Genomic DNA, 25,255 nt, shown 5'->3' on the forward strand with positions numbered 1-25,255 from the left:
TGCTACAGTATTATAAAGTACCACCAAGTCTCTCCTATTTCCATCTTGTTTTTGTTTTAAGTCAGTAGTAAAATTTTTGGGGTAGAGGGGGAAAAAGGAAAAGATGAGTGAGGCAATGAAGTAAAGTGACTTGTAAGGTCACAGCTAATCCACTCTATCTAATCCATAGCTCTATCTACTGTACCACCTAGCTGCCCCAAGCCTCTCCCATTTTCAAGTTATGAACCTGTATAGCCTCAGTATCCATAACAGTGGGGATGATTGACTTGAATTAGAATTACAAGAAGATTATGACATAAGATATTGAAAAGTGCTGAAGTCACTACTTCAATTATTTTAATATAAAAAACTGGCTCATAATCAGCCACATAGCTCTGATATATACTTGTCCCAGTAATTTTTAAATAATGAAAAGCCATCATGCATTTTGTATATTAATAAGAAATACTGACTTCCAGGAAGGCATATTAAATGGAATCACACCATAATCAATATAGGAAAAAAAAAATCAAAGACTCAGATTGGTAGCAGCAATTCATCACTTTTTTTTTTCTACTAGTCTAATAGAAAATAAAATTGGTACCGTTGTACAAATGATCAGCCAGAGTTATCTTCCACTGTCAACTAAGAATGTTTTTATATAATACAATGGAAATAACCACATCATCAGCTTCAGAAAAAAATAGCAATATTTCTCCATTATATAAGCATGTTTTTAATTGCCAAGATCTCTTTTAAGAAAATTACAGGAAAAGATGCCATACCCAGAACAGTTATATAAAATAGTAATAAACGGTTACAAAATGTGACTATGAGAAAAGTCTATCAAGTTAAGGCAACATCTCTGTCAATAACTCTTAAGCTAACAAGATTTCTCAAGTCAACTGTCTAAAAATAGTCTTTTTTATTTAAAAAGTAATTATTTGAAATTTTAGGTTATTTTAAAATTGTATAGATTTATTTCATATAAATTATATTAAAGTTTAATTTATTTAAATTAATTAAAAACTAACTTTCTTTTAGAAATAAAATAAAAAATACAAACACCTTGAAAAGACCTCATCATTTTTTGGGAGGGAATATTCAACAAGCAATTTTTCTCTGAAACTGAGAAACTGAATGGAATGTGACTTTCCAAAAAAAAAAACAAAAACCCTTCCTTCCTTTTAAATAAGCCATTCCCTAAACAGATGGCATGGTGATGTGAATAATATTGATCAGGAGTTTAAAGATAAGGATCAAAGTTTAGCTATGCCTATTAATTTGTGGTTCTCAACAAATCATTCAACCTGTCAGGCCTTCAATTTAAAAGTCCCCATTAGTTTTAATATTATGATTCTAAAGACATGCATTACTAAAATGAAATTAAAATATTAACTAAAAGTTTTAATAATTCAACCTTTACATAAATAACTACAAAACTCCATGTTAATTATAATTTTCCCTTAATTTAGAGAATATCCAGTGTTTGCTCACAGCATGTTATGTCATTTCTTTGAAGAATCCCTCATATGAAACATTAGAAAAAGTAATTGACCAACTTCATTGACAGAAGGGTAAAAAAATAAAAACTAAACTTTTACCAGTATTGTTCTTATCTTAACTTAAAATCAATGACTTTCAAAGTGGAAGCATTTCTCTATGGGAAAACCATTTTTAATCAGCTTAAGAGTTTACTTACGGGAACAGGTTTATTTTGTGGTAAAACAGGCCAAGAGAAAACTCTTTGAATCTTTATTATATATTATGGCTATGTTCTTTGCACTACTAGAAGCCAGAGAAGTTAGCAATATATTATGCAGAAATATTAAGTCAGCTATTTGATGGATGTGAGAAATACAAAAGAATTCCAACTCACTTCCAGCAGTAGTTATAATTTATACATAAATTCAACACATTTACACATCAAGAGTTCAATAAAAAGGGCATGTTTATTTATTATCTATTTCTAGCAACTTCTGAATTACTAGATTTCTGAATGCTAATCTAACCAATTTCTTCAAGGCTTTGAACATAGAACAAAATTTTAATTTTAAACTCTATTAAAATTAAAATTGTATAAGGTCACAAAAAATTCTAAAAATCTTAACTACTCTAATGATAAGGTTTTGCTATCTAGTATATTACTTTCAAAATACTTAAGTTACATTGCTTACCTTTGGGGAGTCTGCTGACTGACAATAGCATTTGCAGTCTCTCTCAAATATATTTCCCAATCTGTTTCAGGGATATCTTGATCTGAAGTAAAAGGATACCTATTTGATAAAAAAAGATCATTTTGTATTTTGGAAGCTGATAAAGACATATGTGATTTTACTACAAAAAGTTCTATTAACTTTTCATTTAGACTTACTGTTGCACCCTGCAGGCTTCACACATAAGCAGGGCTTTTCTGAGATTTCTACAGGATTTCTCTGCAAGTCTATGAGCTAGCTCTGAAGGAAGATTCAGACCTTCTTTCTTGCACACAGTGGACAATACATGGCAAATCTATGAAGAAGACAGTTAATAAAACTGTAGCCAATGAGAAAAATCAACTTTTCTTGGATAGCACAATATTCATTCAAACATGATTTTTGTCAGGAGTGTTTATTTTGGGTTTTTTTACTAGAAAAACCATTAAGAAAAAAATAATCTCATTTCAATTAATATTAAAGGGATGCACTATTCTAAATTCTCAGAGGTGAGGTTCTGTTTAATATTATAAATGAATTGTTTTTACTGATGATAGAAACTATATGATAATTATACCAGAGTAATAGTAGGGGGAAACCTAAGAGAACTTCATTTTAGATTTCTTTTTCTACATACAACTGGAGACTGAAATCTCTTCTGCATTCCAACAGTCCTTCTTTGTACTTACTACCTACTCCACAGATAGCTTTAATTGACTTCAGAAGATCTATGTGTAGAAGATAACATACTAAATTACTGAAGCCCAATCTCTGAATTTATTATCCACTATAGCTCGTACTACATAAGTAGCACAAATAGTATCAATGCATAAGTTAGAAAAACAAGTGTTTACACTATGCAATAGCTTGGTCGTTAGAGAGTCTTTCAAGGTAAAGAGTAGGAAAAAAGTGGCATTTATATTTTAGTAAAACATATCAGATGTGGCAAAGAAGATATGATAAATGAACAAATAGCACTTTAAATCTTTCAAAAAATTTTATGTTCCAACTTAACTTACATCTTCAATGCTGGGAGCAGGAACACGAACTGCAAGGCATCTACTCCGAATAGGTGGTATTACTTTTGATGTAGAATTACAACACAGTATTAATCTGCAAGTAGACATGTATTTTTCCATAGTTCTACGTAAGGCATGTTGAGCATCTTTGGTAAGTTTGTCAACTTCAGTCAGTAAAACCACTGAAATAAGTATTAAAAAAAAAAAAAAATCATTAAAATAAATTAACTCAAAAAGAAACTCTTGATGTAGTTTCCCCTTCTCTACTAAAGGTCAAAGGTCTAAAAACAAGCTTTGTAGAAACAGTGGTTGGCAGAAAAGTATATTCCATTTTCCACAATGGTCAAGATAAAGAACTAATTCTTACCCTAAGGCACTCTAAAAGCAAATGTTACACTTTTATAAGCAAAGATTTTTGTCACTGAGTTAAAGGAGACCTGAATTCTAGATTCAGCTCTGGGACTTTAAACAATTCATATAAAGTCTCTGGGTCTCTATGTATTTACCTCTAAAATTAAGGGATATAAAAGGTTAGAGAGATATAGACTAGATGATTTCTAAGTTCCCTTCTTGCTTTTAATTCTGCTACAAAAAAATAATTTTAGCAATCTATCAAAAAAAGAAAACAAGAATTTGGATATCAAGGAGAAAAACTAGGTGGCAAAATGTATTAATACTGGTTTAACCCATTATAGTTCTTGTCTTCTTGTGCTGTGATATATAAATATATCAGGTAATTTAATTCTAGATTTTTCATTTAAACCACCATCAGTGTGACAGCCATAAAAACATTTATTTCTAAGGCAGTAAATCAAATAAAATTCTTCCTAATAAAATGTATCATACTTATGCTTATCTTAGTACACAGAAGGCATTTTAATTATTTTAATCTAATCTCCTGTTAGTTCTAATGTACTGCTACTCTGGTAGTCTGCTTTATTCTCACCACTAAGGTATCTTAAGATGTCTCTGGGATGTCCTTATTTTCTAATGTCAGCAAGGCTAATCTAATTTAAAAGGAAAAAAATAACAGGATGAGAACAGAAGATACATCAAACATATATACCTCTACTTCCAACAGCAAAAAATTTTCTCCATGACTTATAACAGCAATAAATATCTTTCATCCATTTCCTATAGTTAATAAAAAGTCAACTAAGGTTTGTATGCTTTTTCTACTTTGCAAATGGAAATATTACTATAAATCTTCTTTGATCCTCTCAGTATTCCTATAGAATAGGCAAAACCAAATATCCATTCCCATTTTTCAACAAGGGAATAACCTCAAGGAAAAAGGGACTTATCACATAAGTAATAAAATACACAGTAGGGACTTCTGACTTATTTATTAAATACATGGCACCTCTAATACTATTGACCTCTAAGTGTTCTAAGTAGTTTTTCTTGTAGTAATGTTGGATTTGCAAAGCTTCACTCATTTTCTCATCAATCCATTTAGAACTAAAGCACTTATTTTGCCCAAGTTAGCCAGTTTAATAATAGCTAAAATTTACTTAGTGCTTGAAGTAAGTTTGGCAAAGCATTTTACACATCTCATTGTATTTCACATATGTCACATACCATCTCATTTGACTACATAATCCTTAAAGATGGATACTAGTATTATTATTATTATTATTATTTGTCCTTCATTCTCAAAGAGGACCATGATATCAGGGTGGTGATGACATGCAAGTGAATTTGATTTAAGTGAGTATCTGTGTGCAAAGTCACCAGCTTCACTTTCTCTTCCAAAGATATCTGGGTCCAATGGCTAGATACAGATCAAGATGACTGGAGATGGCCATAGATGCAGAGAAATACCTGGATCTTCTTGAGATAAAGTCTAGACAAGTCTCAGTTTGATTGAGGCAATACCTAAATCAGTAATAAAGTCTAGTTAAGAAATGAGGCAGAGAATGGCCTCTTTTACTTAGTCAAAATAAAACTCAACACAGAAACAATTGCTATTTACATTCACTTTGCCAATCAGGGTCCAAACAACAAGCAAATGTGGAATGGCCTTGGATCTACTATTGGTCAATCAAACCAATGATTTGGTTTCAGTTATCAAAATTTACATTCCTTTGGCCAGGACACCCACAGATAGAGGTATGATACCTCCAAGTAAACAGAGATAAGGGGAGGGGAAGGGAGGAGAAAAGGGAAAGGAAGAGAGAGGGAGGGGAGAGGGGAAAGGAGAGAAAGGTAGAACAGGACCCCTGTGAATAAAAGTAAGAGCTGTCCCACTGGGGACCCACGTGGAACCGGCTGATTGGGCAAAACACAGCTCTTTTTTACTATTAATATTACATCGCTTTTAAAAATCAAGAAAAAAGTTCAAAGAGTTAAACAGTTTGCCCAGGATTAGAGAGCTACTAACTTTGCAAGGCAGGCTTAAACTCAGGTCCTACTGACTCAAAATCTGGTTCTTTAAGCACACCAACCATTTGGATGCATGACTTTAATGAAAGGGCTTTAGTTTAAACTAGTCTTCATTTCTTTTCCCAGCCTAATCTGTAGTTGAACTTTGCCCTCCCCTCCTCATGAAAGGAGTCTTCATTGCTGGACAATGTTAATTTTTTTTAAGGCAGTTCCATCTGAAGTCTGAATTTAAAAACTCAACATTTTAAAATACCATGAAAGAAAACAGAAGGTTTTGCTTTTATTTTAACAATGTATACTGTTGTTAATAATAGGCTGAGAAAATTAAAAAAAAAAAAATCAGAAGGGCTCAATCTACATTCAAACAACAGAAATCAGAAAATTTGTTGTTAGGAGATAAAGAATGGGAGCAAGGATTGAGGGCTAGAAAGTGCAAAGGTAAGGAAAAAATACAATCATAGGTGATGCTATACCAAGAGAAGAGCTTATTTTCCTCATGGAAAGTCAGCTCAAGAAGATGAGCATTATGGCAGCAAGATTTTGGGGGTAAGATGGAATATGCTCAGGTAAGGCTGCACTACAAAGCAGCTGGTTGCTGCTACAGAAGGATACTGCCCCTATCTCTCCCTCTGTATTGATACCCTCGTATAAAGCCCCATTTATCCTATCCTATTTTTGACTCTAGTTAAGAGTTCCCATGATTAATGACATGACATTTTCATGTGCTGGCATACTATAAGTTAACATTTGCTGACTGGTTATAAACAACATTTTCTCATATTCTCATAGGACAGACGAGACAAAAAAACAAAGAAAGTCTCAGAGGAGCAGGTGTAGATGTATATGAATGTACATAAACAAAGGCAAACAATAAACCAAAGCCAAAATATAGTAAATAATGTATGTATTTGAGTTAGAACTTAGCTAGAACACAGTGCTTTTTTTTTTTTCAAACCAAAGATATTATGAAGCAAGATGCCATATGTAGAGTTCTTTGGAAACTTTAAGGCACAACATGTTAGCTTCCAGATATTATATTTCTCTTCATTGTTTTTCAACAAGGCCCTATCAAAAAGCCTAAAAATAACAAAACACAGATAAATTAATGTTTTTAAAAGTTGTCTTCAACTTCATTAAAATTTCCACAACATTTTATTTTGTATATGCAATATTCCATTTCAATTTTGAATAACAACTTCCCATGGCTGGTTTGGGGAATGGATGATGCTATTTTTTAACATTATCTTCATTTTTATGTACCTTTAAACTCTCTTTGGGTACTTGTTTCAAGTTGCTGTGATTGTGCCACCGTTTTCAATAGTTCCTGAATTACAACCCGATCACTATTTCCAGCATCACTACATAAAACAAAAACACAAAGAAAGCATATTGTAACAATTATTTTTTTTTAATTGGTTAATTTGAGAAAATTTTTAAGACTCCCTCCCAAATGGTTCAAAATGATTTTACTCCAACACATAGCACAATAAACTTTGTAACACAGCAATTTACATGATTAGTCCTTAAGAAACAAGTCAACAAATCTTTAGATATATTCACTAGATTTTAAAAGCAGTAGGATTTCTCATGATATTACTGAACAATGTACCACTGTATCCAAGAAATCTCACCCATATTGTAATTTTGTTTATTGAGGTGATGATGAGGATAACTACTACAATACTTTAGTCACTGAGGGGCCAGGGTGATTAAAACCCACACTCTGTGACTTAGTAAATATAGACCAAAATTCATCACTCCAAAAAATACACCTGGGAATGGCTCTAAGAAATTAGTGACCCTGGGCCCTCAACAGCAGTTCATCAAAGCTTTCCTTCTTAGTAAGACTTATCAGAATCTGTCCCCTAATGATATAGATAGCCTTTGTAGAATATACAGTCATACCACAATGGGACTTCAGTGAAGTCCAAACAATTTGTTAAATCAACATGTAGAATATAGCTTGTAGACTACATGTAGCAACACTGAATGCTTCTACTTTTATATTGAAAATTTTGAAATTCAGACACTTAACTATCCTCTTCTTGAAAAAAGAAATGAGAAATGACAAACCATGCATAAATCTAAGAGTCATACTCAGCCTGGAATAGATAAATGAAGGAGTTGACTTCATAGGATGAATTGGCTAGTTTATAAAAGGAAAAAACTAGACAACTTAGTAGCTACTCCTTAATCACATCTTTCCAATGTGACTTCACTGCAAGTAGTCCTTGATTAATAGATTTTAACTTGCAACAGTACTTGACATTCACAGTTGAGGTTTTACAATGACAAAGCGGGAAGCAAACAAATCCCTGCAAGATCATTTCCTAAAAACTCTAGTAAGTAGCATTAAGTCTCCTGAAAAGATGACTCCAATGGTGTTTCTTCATTTTATTGCTTTGCAAAAATTGTAAAAGAAATATAAGGTTCAGTGTCTACTTTCATTGCCTAATTATGGTAATAAGGCTAATCCTTTCTTCTTTTAAAATTTTAAATGGTACTTAATTTTTTCCAATTACATTAAAAAGAAAAATATTAACTTTTTTTTAACTTCAAGTTCCATGTGCCCAAAGGACTATCAAATTGTTCATACCCTTTGATCCACTTTGTTCTATATCCCAAAGAGATCATAAAAAAGAGGGAAAGATCCACATGTGCAAAAATATTTGTAGCAGCTTCTTTCTGTAGTGGCAAGGAACTGGAAATTGAGTGACTGCCCATCAGATGGGGAATGGCTGAATAAGTTAAGGTATATGAATGTAATACAGTATTATTAATCTATATAAAAAATGATTAGCAGGATGATTTCTTTTTCTTTTTTTTAATCAGAATTTTTTTATTTTATGTATTTATTTTTTATTATTATAGCTTTTTATTTATAAGACATATGCATGGGTAATTTTTCAGTATTGACCCTTGCAAAACCTTCTGTTCCAACTTTTCCCCTCCTTTACCCCATCCCCTCCCCTAGATGGCAGGTAGATCAATACATGTTAAATATGTTAAACACAACATATGTATACACATTTATATAGTTATCTTGCTGTACCAGAAAAATCGGATTTAGAAATAAGGTAAAAATAACCTAAGAAGGAAAACAAAAATGCAAGCGGACAAAAACAGAAGGAGTGAAAATAGCAGGATGATTTCAGAAAAGCCTGGAGAGACTTACATGAACTTATGCTAAGTGAAGTGATTAACTCTGATGGACTTGACTCTTTTCAACAATGCAGTGATTCAGGCCAATTCTAATAGACTTGTGATGGAGAGACCCTTCTACCCCTAGAGAGGACTGTGGGGACTGAATGTGGATCACAACATAGTATTTTCACCTTTATTGTTATTGTTGTTGTTTCTTTTTTCTTTCTCATTTATTTTTCCTTTTTGATCTACTTTTTCTTGTACAGCATATAGAAATGTTTAGAAGAAAAAGAAACCCCACAAAACTTCAAGTTTCAAATTTTCTCCCTCCGTTTCTTCCCCCTTCCTTAAAAATATAAGAATTTCAAATAGATTATATATATGAAATCATGTCAAATATTTTCATATTAGTGATATTATGAAATAATAAATCAATTGAAAGGGAAAAAACACACACAAAAAAAGAATAAGTGAAAATAGTATATTTCAACCTTTATTCAGACTCCATCAATTCTTATTCTGGAAATGGATAGCATTTTCCATCATAAGTCCTTTAGAATTGTCTTGGATCATTGTATTGATGAGAAGAGCTAAGTTGTTTATAACTAATCACTTCATAATGTTGCTGTTATTGTGTATAATAGTTTGACTCTCTTCACTTTGCATCAGTTCATGTAAGTCTTTCCAGATTTTTCCGAAATCCATCTGCTCATCACTTCTTACAGCAAAATAGTACTCCATTACATTCATGGACCACAGCTTGCCAGTAATTCCCCAACTAATGGCATCCCTTCACTTTCCAATTCTTTGCCATCATAAAATGAGTTGCTATAAATATTTTTGTACATGTAAATCCTTTTCCCATTTTTTATGATAATCTTTCTAAAAACCATGCTAATAAAATGGAAGCTCTGACAAACTCTATACTAAGTTGGAAGGGTTATAGTTTATATATCTGCATTCTGAGGACAAGCCTAGTTAACTTCAGACTCATCCCTAAGCTGTTAATAGGTTGATGATTTATTTTATAGTCAAATTATGAAGAGGCTATTTCTATCAATTAAAGGACTGTCCCCCAGATTAGACAAATAAATCCTTGAAATACTTAAGTGATATAAATGTAACTGTTTACTCTATTTTTCTTTCCTTTTGGCGAAATAATTGAGGTTAAGTGACTTGCCCAGAGTCATACTGCTAGAAAGTATTGTGTCCCAAGGCCAGATTTGAACTCAGTTCTTCCTGATGCCAGGGCCAGTGCTCTATGTGCTGTGCCATCACTTTATTTACCTTATTTTTAAGATATTTACTAGTTTCTAACATGAAGCATACGTCACAACCACTGAAATGCAGAAGAAAACGTTAGAATTTCTATTTACATTTATTAAAAAGTGAGAAAATAAGTTTTACTAATATTTAATGTGTAGATTAAAACTGCTATCAATTAGTCCGTATGATAAAAAAATCGCATATCACATATAGCAAAAGAGGTACCCTGAGAGAAAAGTAAGAGTTCAAACAATGCAGAAGACTTGACAGTTATACATTACAATTTAATTTGTAAACACTTACATTTACAGATATTTCAAGTTTTAACTAAATTATCCTTGATAAGGAGGACAAGAGGCTTAAAAGGATCCCTGCTAAGAAAATATGGGTTGAAAATAATACTAATAATGAAAATACAAGCAAAGAACAACAAAAAGACAGAGCTTTATATCTACACCAACAGCCATAATATCAAGAAAAAATAATGGGGAGGATTCTGGGAAGATAGTGAAGTAAGTCAGTAAACTTTAAGTAAATTTCCAGATTTCCCCCACAAACAGAACAAATTTGTTCCTCACGATAGACTGATTTAAAAAAAAAAAAAAAAAAAAAAAAAGGACTTGGGCCAGAACACAGGTCCTCCTTGTACAACTCAAGAAGATTTGAAGAAAGATCCCAGGCCAGGGATCAATCCCTGTGAAGTGTGAACACCTTCAAGTGGGGACTCCTGAGGTTAGCTGGGTTGGTTGGAGCCTCAGCAGGAACTTTTACCTCTATGTGTGGATCTGAGTCCAGGAAGACTGAGGAAACCTCAGCAGATTAGGAATATCAGGTCCAGCTGTGCTACAGAGACAAAACCCTGGGTGAGAAGGAACCAGCATATCCAGTAAATGCAGAGGCAGTGGGGCAGAGATGCTGTTGACTGCTGGCACTTGCTTTGGGATTCCAGGTCAGAGGGGAGAGCTGAAGTGAAGCTACAGGTAACATCTCCCCATTCCATGATTAGAGGTGCTTACATTAATATTTCTCATTAAAAAAAAAAAAAAAAATGGACCAGCAAAGAAGAAAGAACCCAACCATAGAAGCTTACTATGAGAATAGGGAAGACTGGGATTCATCTTCAGAGGAGGATACTGAAATAAAAAGATTCTTCTTCTCCAAAGCGTAATATTAAATCTCCTTGTCCAGGGAAAATAGAACTCAAAAAAGAATTTTAAATTCAAATGAGAGACACTGAGGAAAAACCAAAACACACACAAGAAAAACAAGAAGATTATGAAGAACAGAGCCTCAAACTTGAAAATAACTTTTTGAAAATAAGAATTGGGCAGGGAAAATCCAGTAGAACTATAAGCTATACCAAGAAATAACAAAACAAAATATAAAGAATGAAAAAATAGGATAGAATGTGAAACATAAAAAAATAAATAAATAAACAACAGAGCTGGAGAACAGATCAAGAAGAAAAAATATAAGAATAGGAATACCTGAAAGTTGTGACCACAAAAAAAAAAAAGAACCTTGACATAATATTGCAAGAAATAATGCAAGAAAACTGTCCTAGAATGATAGAACATGAGGGGAAAATAGAGACAGAAAAAAATCCACTGATCACCACCTCAAAGAGATCTTTTGTGAAAAATATATAGGAACATTATTATCAAATGTTCCCAAATCAGAGAAAAAAATTTGCAAGAAACAAGAAAAAAACAATTTAAATATGCGGGAGCTACAATTAGAATTGTATAGGACTTAGTAACAGCCACAATAAAAAAACCTCAGGTCCTGGAATTATATATACTGGCAATCAAAAGAACTGGGTTTGTGGCCAAAAATATGACATTCAGCAAAATTAGCCACAGTACAAAATAAAAAAAAAAATAATATTAAACTTGCAGAATTTCAGGGCTTTCAACAAAATCCAAACTTAATAGAAAATTTAACATAAAAGAATCAATATCCAAGATTAATTTCAAGGAACTTAACATGGACAAATTGCTTATATCTTCTTACATGGAAATGTATACCATTTGTATAAGGTCAATATCAGCAATTGGGTACAAAGAACAGACACAATAGTATTATAAGGGGGAAGAGAGCTTCTAGGTCTGAAAACCTACTCCCATCTGGAATGGGTTAAATATATAACACTACATATATACTATAAATGGTATAGCACCCTCTAAAATCTATAGATATAAGGGAGGAGGAATGGGTGGAAGGGGAAGCAAAGGATAAGGGAAGCAAAGGGTGGGGGCAAGAAGATAAGGAGGGATCTATGAGTGGGAGGAGGTTAAGTTATCTCAAGTAAAGGAGTAAAATTAAAGCAGAAGATTTCATAGGGATAGGAAAGAACAAAATACACACAAACACTACAATAAAAATCAGAAGTAGAATTTATTAGAAAAAAATACAGCTAGTAATCATTGCTCTCAGACAATGTCAAACTTAAAGATTCAATCAAGAAAGAAATCTATGTTATGTCAGTCACACTAATATTGTATTAGATGCATGTTTAAATATGGGAAACATGTCTATATTATATATACACACATATGTGTGTGTACGTATAGATATGCATGCATGTTGCTCTATGTAGACATTTATGTGTATAAACATATGTATGTGTGCACACTTTTTTTTATAGTAACAAAGGCATGAGATCAAGAGTTTGAAGACCATTGGTATAAAAAGTAGAGGTATAGCAATTACATCTGATCAAAAATTCTAAAAAGATTATTTTTTAGTCCAGACTTGTTATCCAGAACATGCTATTGTTTCTACAAGAAGATGAGATTCAGTTTGCACTATTCCATTTGCCATGAATTTATTTTAAATATGTTGTAAATTCTAACATAAACTATATTTTGTAAATATATTCTCTGAAAGGGAGAAGCATTCAGGAATCACTAAACTATATTTATGAACAAACACAAATGATTTTTTGATTAATCACCCCTATGAACTATTCATATCTCTTATTTTTCTTCATCTATAATCAAGGTAGCTATTTTTGCTAACTTTAGAAATTTAGATGTGTAATTTTTTCCTAGCAATTATTTTTCTCTTTTCTGATATTACTAATCATTTTTAAATCACAATGTTGATAAGAATTTTTTTTTCATATGCATACAAATGAACTCCAGTCCCAGCACTATGCCTGGTTACATAACAGGAATTAAATAAATGTGTAGTGATTAATTGGCTAACCTATATAAAGTACAACTTATAAAATAAGAGCTATCTTTGATTTCATTCAACAGAAGTGGATTACTAAAATACAAAAATAATTTCATTCTAAGGCTCTTTTATCTGTGAGGTATTCACATGACCTAGAGTATTATTCTCCAAATACACAACCACGTGGGTTTCCATGCCTTTCCTCTTATTGTCTGAAATGCAAACTTCTTTGCTTACCTAAATCCCACACCCAAACTAACTAGCCTCAAGTATCTTCATATGAGAAGTTACTTTTTTCAAATCCAAGTATAAAACTATATACATACACATGTATTTATATGTGTTTATAAATTCAATACCAATGACATCATGAGTGAGGTCTTAAGTCCTATGTGAACCAAATTTAAGTGAAGCAAAGTTGCATGAAGTCATCAACTGCACTCTTTTTTCAAAGGTCACTGAAGTCTAGTGGCAAAACAAAAATCAAGGTAACTGATGATGGCCCAGGATGCACTGGATGATTTTGGTGTCCTCAATGTCTGACCAAGCTCTAAGTGATCCACAGCACATGCTTTAACCATTTTCATGACCACTGGAACAAATTATTTTCATCTACTGATTCCAGTGGGGGGGGGGTGGGGGGGGGGGGTAAGTCTACATTCTTGGGATAGAAACCTCCCTAAATTCACCAATGGATTTGAGGCTAATCAGTTACCCTCAACCTGATTAGCCTGTCTGTGAGACGGTTTACCAAGATGTGGCTGCTGCACATGCTATAAATTCTTAGAAAAGGCAAGAGTTTAGGGCCAGATAGACATCAAAGGCAGATGAGCAGCCCTGAATAGGGTTCAGCAAGCTCTTTTATCAGAGGTATTAAACCACCTTGAAGACACCAAATACTCCATTGCTAAAAATTAGCTATCTAATTTTTAAAATACTGACAAATATAACATCTCATTTAACATAATAAGCTAGTTAAATAGGTACATAAGGTATCATTATGCTCTGCATAGTAGCTCAAAAGTCCTTAAAGGCAGGAACTCTATATTATGATCTTTGTCTCTTGTGACTAATATAGAATATTGCACATAATAGGAGTTTAATAAATATTTGCTGAGTAAGTATCATTTTACACCTAAGACACATGTGCAGAGAAATTAAAAGATCTACCTAAGATCAAAATCAATGAACCAACAAACATTTATTAAGATCAGGGATACAGAGACAAAAGTGAAACCTTCCCTGAGCCATCAAAGAGCTTACATCGTAACAGTGGAGATAAGAGAATGAACGTGAGTATATGTGCATATGTAAAATACATTACATTTATAAAAATTACATGTAAAATATTTAAAATAGGAAGGGAGAGTACTAATTGTTGGAGAAATCAAGAATGTCTTCATATAAAAGGTGATCCTTGGATCTTTTCAATAAAGGAAGGTGGTGTGTCTTCTCAAAACTAATTATCCTTAGTTCTTTCAACCAATCCTTCTAATACAATTTTGATCATTGTGAACATCTTAATGAGGCTGAATGGTTGACTTTTATTCATCTTTCCATGAAAGGGGCAGAGATAGATTAACTCATTAATAAGTTAATTATGAGTGTCTTAATGTTATTTCCACCATTATTATTACTTATTATTATCATTCAGTAAATTATGAATGTCTCAACTCCTTTTTTCTAAACAGATATATACCCTCATTTTCCTTTCATGAATCATAGTCATTGCCACCTACTCATTTGCTAGTGCTGTCCTTTCTGCTAAGAATGCTTTCTCCCCTCACTTCCTATCTGAATTCCTATCTGAATGTTACCCAGCTATCAGATCCAAACATTTCCTTCACTTCAAATTAATATGAGATCTCTCAGATTTCAGATTTTTCCATCCACTTCAGCAGGAATGCTTAATGTGGAATCTATGGATGTCTTGATTAAAAACCATTATTCTACAGCATTGAATACCACTCCAACACATAGGAAATACTCGAATGTTGGCTGATTTATTTCTACTTATATGGAAACTTCTATTCCCTAAAATTGACTGGAAGAGAGGGGCAGTAAAAATGAACTTAGCTAATTCAATTTCAAATGTTATATATTTCCATAAGCCATATTTCAAACTTTAAAGAGTTCTCTAGCCAAATCTTCAAACACAGATGATTTGATTCAATACTAAAACTATTTTAGAGCTTATTATGAGTAATGTTCTACAAAAGATTTTGCCCTGTACAAGGAAAACTAAATATTTGTTGTATTATATATCAGTAATATTCATTATCTATTCATGTTTATTTTTATTTCAAGATGCACACACTATGCCTTTTTTTTTTTTTAAAAATGCATCTTTGAAGGCATTTGAAATGCAGAAGGCAATAAATGATTTGCAAATCAAATCATTTAGCAAATAATGTAATAAATGAATGGTCATTTATAAATGACTTACCTAGGGTTGACTTCAAGGTGATAATTACTTGCAATTGTACTGATTTCAATTTTCTTTTTAGAGGGGGTCTGTGTAGAGAAAAAAAAAAAAGATAGATAGATAGATATATACTAAATATATTTCACAGATTAATTTTTAGATTAAGTGCAAGGTATTCTCTAGTGTCACTTTCATGATATAAAAGATCCAGTTTAGGAGTAGGTAATCCAACCCATTCTAAATATATATTTAATCTACATATACTCTAGCAACTTTATAGAGCTGTTTTGAGAAAATAAAGGGTCAGAATTAATGTATTATTATTCTTTTCTTATGTCTCAATCAGTTTTAATTCAAGTACTCACTTGGAAGCATTAACTATGATAAAGATAAATATGTAATTTTATACTTGGGTTTGAAAAAGTAAGTTCACACATGCAAGATGTGTTGAGACTAGTTAGCAGTTTATATTTGAAAATGATCTCAAAGTGACTTCAATTGCTATTTTACTGAATTTTCAAGTAAAACTCTACAAACTTCATTAACTCCCCCAGAATAAATTCATCACTTAAAATCTCATCATCCGGGAGACTGATTCAGCTTTGATAATCCATACCTCCCCTCCTAAAATGCTCCCAAGGCCTTCCTCCAAAAAAGCTTCAGATTTTTTAGCTAATTTCTTCTCCCATCAGCTGCTCTGTTTGCTTTTGACTACAGTAATTTTTTATATATTGTCTTCTCCCATTAGATGATAAACTCCTTGAAGGGCAGAAATCATCTTTCCTTTAATTCTAACAATCACCAAGTAAAGTAGATGCTACTATTGTTCTCATTCTACAAATATGAAAACTGCTAATTATATAGAGGTGATCACAAAGCGATTTAAAGTCTCATTAGCAAGAATCAAAACTAGGTTTTTAACACTTAAAGGATTAGAGAAGGCTCCATAAAGGAGATGACATCTAATCAACCATAACAATGTCAAACAGAGATTTACTAGATGATGAGCTTAGGGTTATAGATAATACATAAGAACTTTTCCTAAGAGAAAACATACATAAAAGAGAATCCAAAACAAAATCTTGGGGATGATCTCTAACAATGTGATGGGAAATGAATAAGAATCAGGCAAATGAGATTAAGAAGAACCAGTAAAATCAGTAGAAGAGACAGGACATAACAATGTCACAGAAATCAAGGAAAGAAGTTCTCCAAGGGACAACAGGACTTAAGAGTGTCAAAATCTGCACAAATCAAGGAAAACAAGGACAGGAAAACAGTCATCAGACTTAGCAGTTAATAAATAGATCACTTTAAAAAGAGAAGTTTCAGAAGAATGGTAAGGTCAAAAATCACATTTCAAGGAAGTTGAGAAGCTGAGAAGTGGGAGAAACTTTCTACAGCTTTTTCACCTGATCTCTTAGAGGAGTAAGATGTCCTCAAAACTTAGCTCAAATGCCATCTCCTACATGAAGTTGTTCCTGAGGAACCCCCCTACCCAAATTTTAACCACCTTTCCTCCAAAAATACTATAATTCTATATATATATGCTTCACTTATGTGTATATGTTTTATCTTCTGATAGAATATAAACTACCCTTGAGGATCGAACACCCACCCCCCACACACACACACACAACACAAACACAAATGCATTATTAGAAGCACTATTTCATTTCTCAGTGAACTAAGTAAAATGCTATATATGTTAATAAGATCACGTGATATCTATATACTTTCTTAACCTCTATAAGTAACTTTTCTGAACTCTTCATAGAACTTGTCCAACTCTTGTGAACTTACACTTTACTTTATAAATTATATTTGTATATATATATGTATATATATATCTCCTACTTGATTATAAAACCCTAATGACAGAAATATATGATCTTATGATTATAATATGAATTATGATATGAAATGATGATATAATAATATTTACTTAGCACTTCAAGGTTTATAAAGCATTTTGCAAATATTATTTCATTTATTCCTCACCATAATCCTAGGAGGGAAGTGGTATTATAATCCCCATTTTACAGCTAAGGAGACTAAAACAAGATTTTAAGGTCATAGATGCTAAGTATCAAAGTCAAGATTTGAACTGACTCAACCACTGAATTACTTTTAAATGTATTAGAGTTCAATCTGAATGGTTTCTTATATACCTTCTAGACTGTAAACTCCCAGAAGGCAAGGTTTGCAGCTTTCCCAGTGCTTAGATACTACTTCTTAACAAATGCAATATCTTGAAGAAATTCTACCACAGGATCTTGTATAAAATAGGTGATTGACAAAGGTTTATTGAGCAAGTTTATCCCTTTAAGATACACACACACACACACACACACAATGATTGAAGCACATGAGGGAGGAAATTATAACTCTATCTTTTACAAATAAAGAAACTAAGATTTCCATATCTCTCTGATATATCCCACCTGGATGTGACATAAAAGAGCAGTAGATATGGAGAGAGCAGACTTGGATTCAAATACTGACTCTACCATTCATAGTTGTGACTTTGAGAAAATCCTTTATACTTCCTGAACTTCAGTTTCCTTATCTGCAAAATGTGAGAGTTGAATGACTTTTAAAGTACTTTCTAGTTCTAAAATCTCAGACAGAAACTAGCTTACTGTGATCGTTTGATGTTCAATCCTTAGCTTTTCCACTCCAGCTCCATATAGTTCCCTCAGGAGACACATAATTCTTGTCTTTTTTCCAGCACCTGATGGTCCATACACTAAGAGATGAGGGAAGTCCCCACATTGTACCTGGAAAAAGCAAAGAAACAATGATTTTGACATATCTCCTTATGGGAAGTTATACATTTGTTCCCTACAAAGTTGATTTTCAATTAATATAAACAATTTTAATAATTATCCTAGAAAATGTGAATATAAAAGAAAAGCTTCCAGAACATGACTATGAAATCTCAGTATAACCAAGTGTACATTTTCATAAAGTAACAGAAACTTGGGTTAGAAGGGATTTCATAAATCATATCCCCACAAAAAATCCTTCAATCTACAAGATCCCCACTATATATGTATCTTTTTTTTTTTAATAATTTTTCTACAGAATTACTTATATTTCACTCCCTCTTTCATACCCTTGGGATTCTACATGTGAAATGCTAATTCACATTACTCAGATTTCTTAGGTAAAAGGAAAAAAATACTTCTTAGGAAATAAAATTCTTACTTATTAAAACAAATGTGTATACAACTGATTTGAATTCCTCAGAGAGAGGAAGGATAGCATTTATAGTCACAAAAGTCCAGAGATGAATCTTTAAAGAAAGCCTTGTAATCTTATCAGTCCTACCATAGTTTCCATATAGTTTGATATTTGATTTTTATTTATTTTATTTTTTTTTATTTCATTTGATTTTATTTTAATATATATGTATCTTAGAGGAAGATCTATATGGCAGTCACTGCCTTCTATAATAACTAATTCCATGAAGTTTTTTTCTTATACTCCAAAAGACTTAAGATATCACATCCTATCCATATCTATTCATTCTATATGGCTCTTCATTCACTTCTTAAGGTCACCAGAGGAGTTTTACCTAATATGTTACAAGGTTTTCCTTTCTTTGTTTGGAGACTATGAGTTTATCAGTGGAGCACTTGATTGACCTACTAATCAATGCTCACCATCATCACACATCTAGGCCATCTTCTCTTAAATCACACATTTTCCCAATTGTATATCCAGGAAATTCATCTTCAATATTCTTTTATTTGATATATATCATAACCTGTCTACTGCAGAGGGCCTCTGGAGAAGTATACTTGAAACAAGGATACTTAACAACAAGGTGTTAACTTAATGAAATTGCTGAGATAATGGTTCTCCAGTTTACATATACTTAGTACTTAGTATAGTGATGTAATGGTTCTCTAGTTCACACATACTCAGTATGCTGTAATGATGTAATTGTAATAGGGTATTTAAGGGCTGAGAGAACTGAGGACAGAGTCAGTCAGTCAGAGTGAACAGACTGTGTAGGACACAATAAAGACTTCAGACTCTATTCCTGACCATCCTCATGGTGACTATCCTGCTGAGACCAAGGCCCATCCAGAGGACCTCCAGAAAGCTAGCCCAGATATTACAGTCTACAACCATCATAAACCTACCTCTGTCCTTCTATGTGATATTCATTACTGTTGGGTTTTTTGTCTGAAAGTTAGATGACACTGGTGGAATACTAGTATTAAAAAAGATGGGCCATCAATTGAAGAATGGCTGAATAAGTTATGATATATAATGTTATGGAATATATATTGTTCTATAAGAAACAAACTGCAGGATGATTTCAGAGAAGCCTGAAGAGAATTACATGAACTGATGCTAAGTGAAATGAGCAGAACCAGGAGGCTATTATATATGGTGACAGTAATATTATATGATGATCAATTCTGATGGATATGACTCTTTCTAACAATGAAATGATTCAGACCAGTTCCAATGATCTTGTGATGAAAAGAGCCATCTACACCCAGAGAGAGGACTATGGGAACTGAGTGTGGATCACAACATAGCATTTTCACTCTTTTTGTTGTTGTTTACTTGTATTTTATTTTCTTTCTCATTTTTTTTCCTTTTTGATTTGATTTTTCTTGTGCAGCAAGATAATTATAAAAATATGTATGTATATATTGGATTTAACATATATTTTTACCATGTTTAACATATATTGGATTACTTGCTATCTGGGGGAGGGGGAAGGAGAAGAAATTTGCAAGGGTTAATGTTGAAAAATTATCCATGCATATCTTTTGAAAATTAAAAATCTTTAAAAAAATTTTAAGATGGGCCTTTGTCTATAGAAGCATGGAGTCATTAATTTCTCTATAATCTACTCTGCTCCTGATTCTGAGCCCAACTCAGTATCCATTTTCATTATTTGTTCCAGATACATACATACACATATGTATTCACAAATGAACACATGCATAAACAAACATGTGCACGTGTCATATTCACTTTTCTTGCTGTCCTATCACATTGCTGAGTAAGACAGATTGAAATGTATATATACACATGTATGCACGTACACACACACACACACACACACAAATATGTAGCCACATACTGATGGCCAAATTCTACAGAACGTCCAACTTCATGGACTTCAAAATAATTTTCATTCACTTTTTTCCAATGAGTAAATGTGCAGGTTTTTCCAAGAAGTATTTCATGGTCTTATGAAATTGACTGAAAGATCCACCAATAAAAGTTCCAAAGCTTTTTTGTTCAATATAAAATAAACATGTGACTGAATATATCAAAACACCACCCTAAAGACTTTAAACAAGGCATTTGTTGAACTATATCAAATCATTCAAGATTCCTTTAAAGATACAACATAGATAACCTTCTTCAATCATCATCTGGTCATAAACATCAAACAAGACATAAAACAGAGATACATATATGCTCTCCCAAAGGTATTCACTAGTGTAATGGAAGAAGTTCAGCAAAGAATTCAAGTCAAAGAAGTATTTCTTAAGAACACTCATTTCCTTCTGATGATTCTGTTTGCAGATGATATTGTGTTTGGTTGTATGAAACCCCCAAAGCACTGCAAGGCCTTCTTAGAAGAAATCTATAATTACTCAAAAGGGGTTTCCTTACAAAGAACTTAAATCTCAACAATTTTCTGCCTCCTGTCCCCCACCCCCACCCTCCCCACTGTTTCTACTTCTGCTTCCTAAGGCCAAATAATAATTCAAATCCTTCTGCCATGTAACAGCCTTCAATGCTTGAAGACAGTGGTATCTCTACCACATCCTATTAGGTTAAATTTCCAGGATTCTTTCAGTTTGGGAATTTTCATATGGCATTAGTATTCTCACTATCCCATTCAGCTTCTTCAGTTCCTGTAATTGCCAGATTTCTTCTTAAAACTGTATCACAGAGAACTGAATACAATGATGCAGATTTATTCTTATCAGAATACAACTATCTTCTTGTCTATTCTGATATTAACTTATTTCAAGATCAAATTAAATTTTTTCTGGCTATTATGTCAACTTTCTGAATCACAACGAAGTTACACATGAAAAATTCCCAGATCTTTTTTGGATAACCTGTCTTCCCATTATATATTTATTCTCTCACAATTAAAATTAAAAAATACTAGAGGGAAAAAAAGGAAAAAATATAATAGAAAAAACAGAATAATAGAATAAAATAGAATAATATAGAAATAAAATAGAATAATAGAATATTATAATATAGAATAGAAATAAAAATAGAATAAAATAGAAAAATAGAATAATAGAAGAATAGAATAATAAAAAAAATAAAATAGATTAGCACAGTAATTGTTATACATTAGGCGCCTAATGTGTAACAATTACTGTGCTAATCTATTTTAGAAATATCATCTCATTCAATTCCTCACAATACAGCTAGGATGCATCTGAGGCATAATCTGAAATCAGGTCTTCCTGACTCTAGGAGCATATGATCCACTAAGGCATCTGGCTCCCTACTATATAGATAAGCTAGTTCAATTATTCCAACTAAAAGGTCAAGAAAAGAGCCCAATTGTCTAATACCACTGTAATAGTACTTGCCATTATACACATTGAATGTATGACCTAAGAGAAGAAATGTGCTCAAGTACATCCCATACACTTTTTACAAATGTAAAAATTGGTAGATAATTTGGGGAGTTAATTCCTTATGAGAGTTTTTATGGTTTAGTGAAAACTACAGTAACTTCAAATCCAGAAGACTTGAGTTATATATACATTCATTTCTGCAATTAACAATATACTATGTGATCTTAAACAAATCACGTAACCTTTTAGGACTCAGGTTCCTCATTTTGCGAAATAAGAGCAGATTAGCTATTTCCAGTTTTCTTTCCTAAACTAATTTCTTAGTGATTATTTAATTCAAACCCATAATTTTGTAGAAAATAGCCACAAAGGCCTAGCTATACCAGATTTAAAACTATATTATAAAGCAGCAGTCACCAAAACCATTTGGTATTGGCTAAGAAATAGACTAATTGATCAGTGGAATAGGTTAGAGTCACAGGACAAAATAGTCAATAACTATAATAATCTAGTGTTTGATAAGCCCAAAGACGCCAGCTTTTGGGATAAGAATTCACTATTTAACAAAAACTGCTGGGGAAATTGGAAATTAGAATGGCAGAAAATAGGCATTGACTCACATTTAATACCATACACCAAGATAAGGTCAAAATGGGTTCATGATCTAGACATAAAGAATGAGATTATAAATAAATTAGAACATAGGACAGTTTACCTCTCAGACCTGTGGAGGATGGGATTTGTGACCAAAGAAGAACTAAAGATTATTATTGATCACAAAATAGATCATTTTGATTATATTAAGTTAAAAAGTTTTTGTACAAACAAAACTAATGCAGACAAAATTAGAAGGGAAGCTGGGAAAATATTTTTTTACAATGAAAGGTTCTGATAAAAGCTTCATTTCCAAAATATATAGAGAAGTGACTCTAATTTATAAGAAATCAAGCCATTCTCCAATTGATAAATGGTCAAAGGATATGAACAGGCAATTTTCAGATGAAGAAATTGAAACTATTTCTAGTCATATGAAAAGATGCTCCAAATTATTATTGACCAGAGAAATGCAAATTAAGACAACTCTGAAATACCACTACACACCTCTCAGATTGGCTAAAATGATAGGAAAAGATAATGACGAATGTTGGAGGGAATGTGGGAAAACTGGGTCACTGATTGGTGGGATTGTGAACGAATTCAACCATTCTGGAGAGCAATTTGGAACTATGTTCAAAAAATTATCAAACTGGGCATACCCTTTGATCCAGCAGTTTTCCTACTGGGGTATATCCCAAAGAGATCTTAAAGAAAGGAAAGGGACCCACATGTGCAAAAATGTTTGTGGCAGCCCTTTTTGTAGTGGCAAGAAACTGGAAACTGAATGTATGCCCATCAATTGAAGAATGGCTGAATAAATTGTGGTATATGAATGTTATGGAATATTATTGCTCTGTAAGATATGACCAACAGGATGATTTCAGAGAAGTCTGGAGATTCTTATATGAACTAATGCTAAGTGAAATGAGCAAAACCAAGAGATCATTATAAAACTTCAACAACAATACTACATGATGATCAATTCTGATGGATGTGGCTCTCTTCAAAAATGAGATGATCCAAATCAGTTCCAATTGTTCAGTAATGAATAGAACCAGCTACACCTGAACCAGCTGAATGGGATAGTGAAAGAACTAGGGGAAATGAGTCCGGACCACAACATAGCATTTCCACTCCTGTTACTGTCTGCTTGCATTTTTTTTTTTCTTTTCAGGTTATTTTTATCTTCTTTCTAAATCCGATTTTTCTTGTGCAGCAAGATAACTGTATAATTATGTATACACATATTGTATTTAACAAATACTTTAACATATTTAACATGTATTGGACTACCTGCCATCTAGGGGAGGGGTTGGGGGAAGGAAGAGAAAAGTTGGAATAGAAGGTTTTGCAAGGGTCAATGTTGAAAAATTACCCATGCATATTTTGTAAAGAAAAAGCTATAATAAAAGAAAAAAAGGGGAAAAAAAGAAAATAGCTACATAGCAGTTTAAGATACACAAACTATATTATTTCATTTGAGATGAAATGGCCTTCTATAACTGATGCTTTTCCTAACCACAATAAGCTACCTCTCAAAGGCAACCATATAAAGGCTTAATTAAAAATCAGAACAAAGGAACTATAAATTACCTCTGTAAACATTCTTGAAACTAAGTAACAAAAGCCATCCTTAAAGTATTTCCTATAAGTAACATTGTTAATCAATACCTAGATTCAACTCTGAAAATAGTAAGCAAAATATACTTAACAGGGAGATTTCAATGTAAATTCTGGTAAATTAGTGTCGTGAGAACAATGAATCCCCTGAAGAAGTCCAGTTATTCAAATTTACACTACTCCAAGTTATAATTGTATGTAAAATATAGTACTATATTTTGGTTCCAGTCTAATGGAAATATGCAATGAAAAATAATTTAAATAAGTTTTTAATCTGTTTATTAACATAAAGCAAAGGATAAGAAAAATGTATTTTAGATTCAGATAAACTTGAATTATAAAGTAATAGTTACATAAAGCAAAATTTTCAAAAATAAATATTCAGTATCAAAAATAAATACTAAATATAAGCCTATTCCAATGATATTACAAAAAACATCAGTATTATCACTTGAAATATTTTAAGTAGCATAAACTAAATTGCCTTCTCTCTCTTTAAATTTTTATATATAGACTGACAGAACAGATAGAGTTTTAAGCATATCTCCTCAAATGTGCATACTCATTCTCACAAAAAACCAATTATTTGAATGGTCTGGGGTCTTATCTAAAATTAGAAATGCTTTAAATGTGATATTGTCTTTTTGATACTTTTAAAAAACTGCACTTAGAAATCAGATTTTTAAAACAGCATGTCACCCACATTTTCTTATCTGGCTATAAAGATTTGGAAGTGATCATCTGTTGTAGTCTCTCAGAGTACAAGGATTTCAAGGTCAGTAACCAAGTACATGTTTTCATTTAAAATCCTCTTCCTGCATTACCTCCTAACAAGTGTTAAGTGTTAGATGATCC

At 32.4% G+C, this 25,255-nt stretch overlaps 1 protein-coding gene across 1 annotated transcript in view; it reads right to left on the reverse strand.

Moving 5' to 3' along the window:
* RFC3 (replication factor C subunit 3) overlaps window positions 1–25,255 on the reverse strand; it is a 40,237-nt gene that overhangs the window by 10,090 nt on the left and 4,892 nt on the right. The window contains exons 2-7 of the mRNA XM_003764512.4: window positions 18,236–18,373; window positions 15,615–15,682; window positions 6,839–6,936; window positions 3,194–3,375; window positions 2,354–2,490; window positions 2,157–2,255 (exon numbers count right to left, since the gene is read on the reverse strand). Coding sequence (XP_003764560.1) covers window positions 2,157–2,255; window positions 2,354–2,490; window positions 3,194–3,375; window positions 6,839–6,936; window positions 15,615–15,682; window positions 18,236–18,373 — 722 coding nt within the window. The remainder of the gene's footprint in view (window positions 1–2,156; window positions 2,256–2,353; window positions 2,491–3,193; window positions 3,376–6,838; window positions 6,937–15,614; window positions 15,683–18,235; window positions 18,374–25,255) is intronic.

This window comes from Sarcophilus harrisii, chromosome 3 (assembly GCF_902635505.1).
Source record: "Sarcophilus harrisii chromosome 3, mSarHar1.11, whole genome shotgun sequence".
NCBI lineage: Eukaryota > Metazoa > Chordata > Mammalia > Dasyuromorphia > Dasyuridae > Sarcophilus > Sarcophilus harrisii.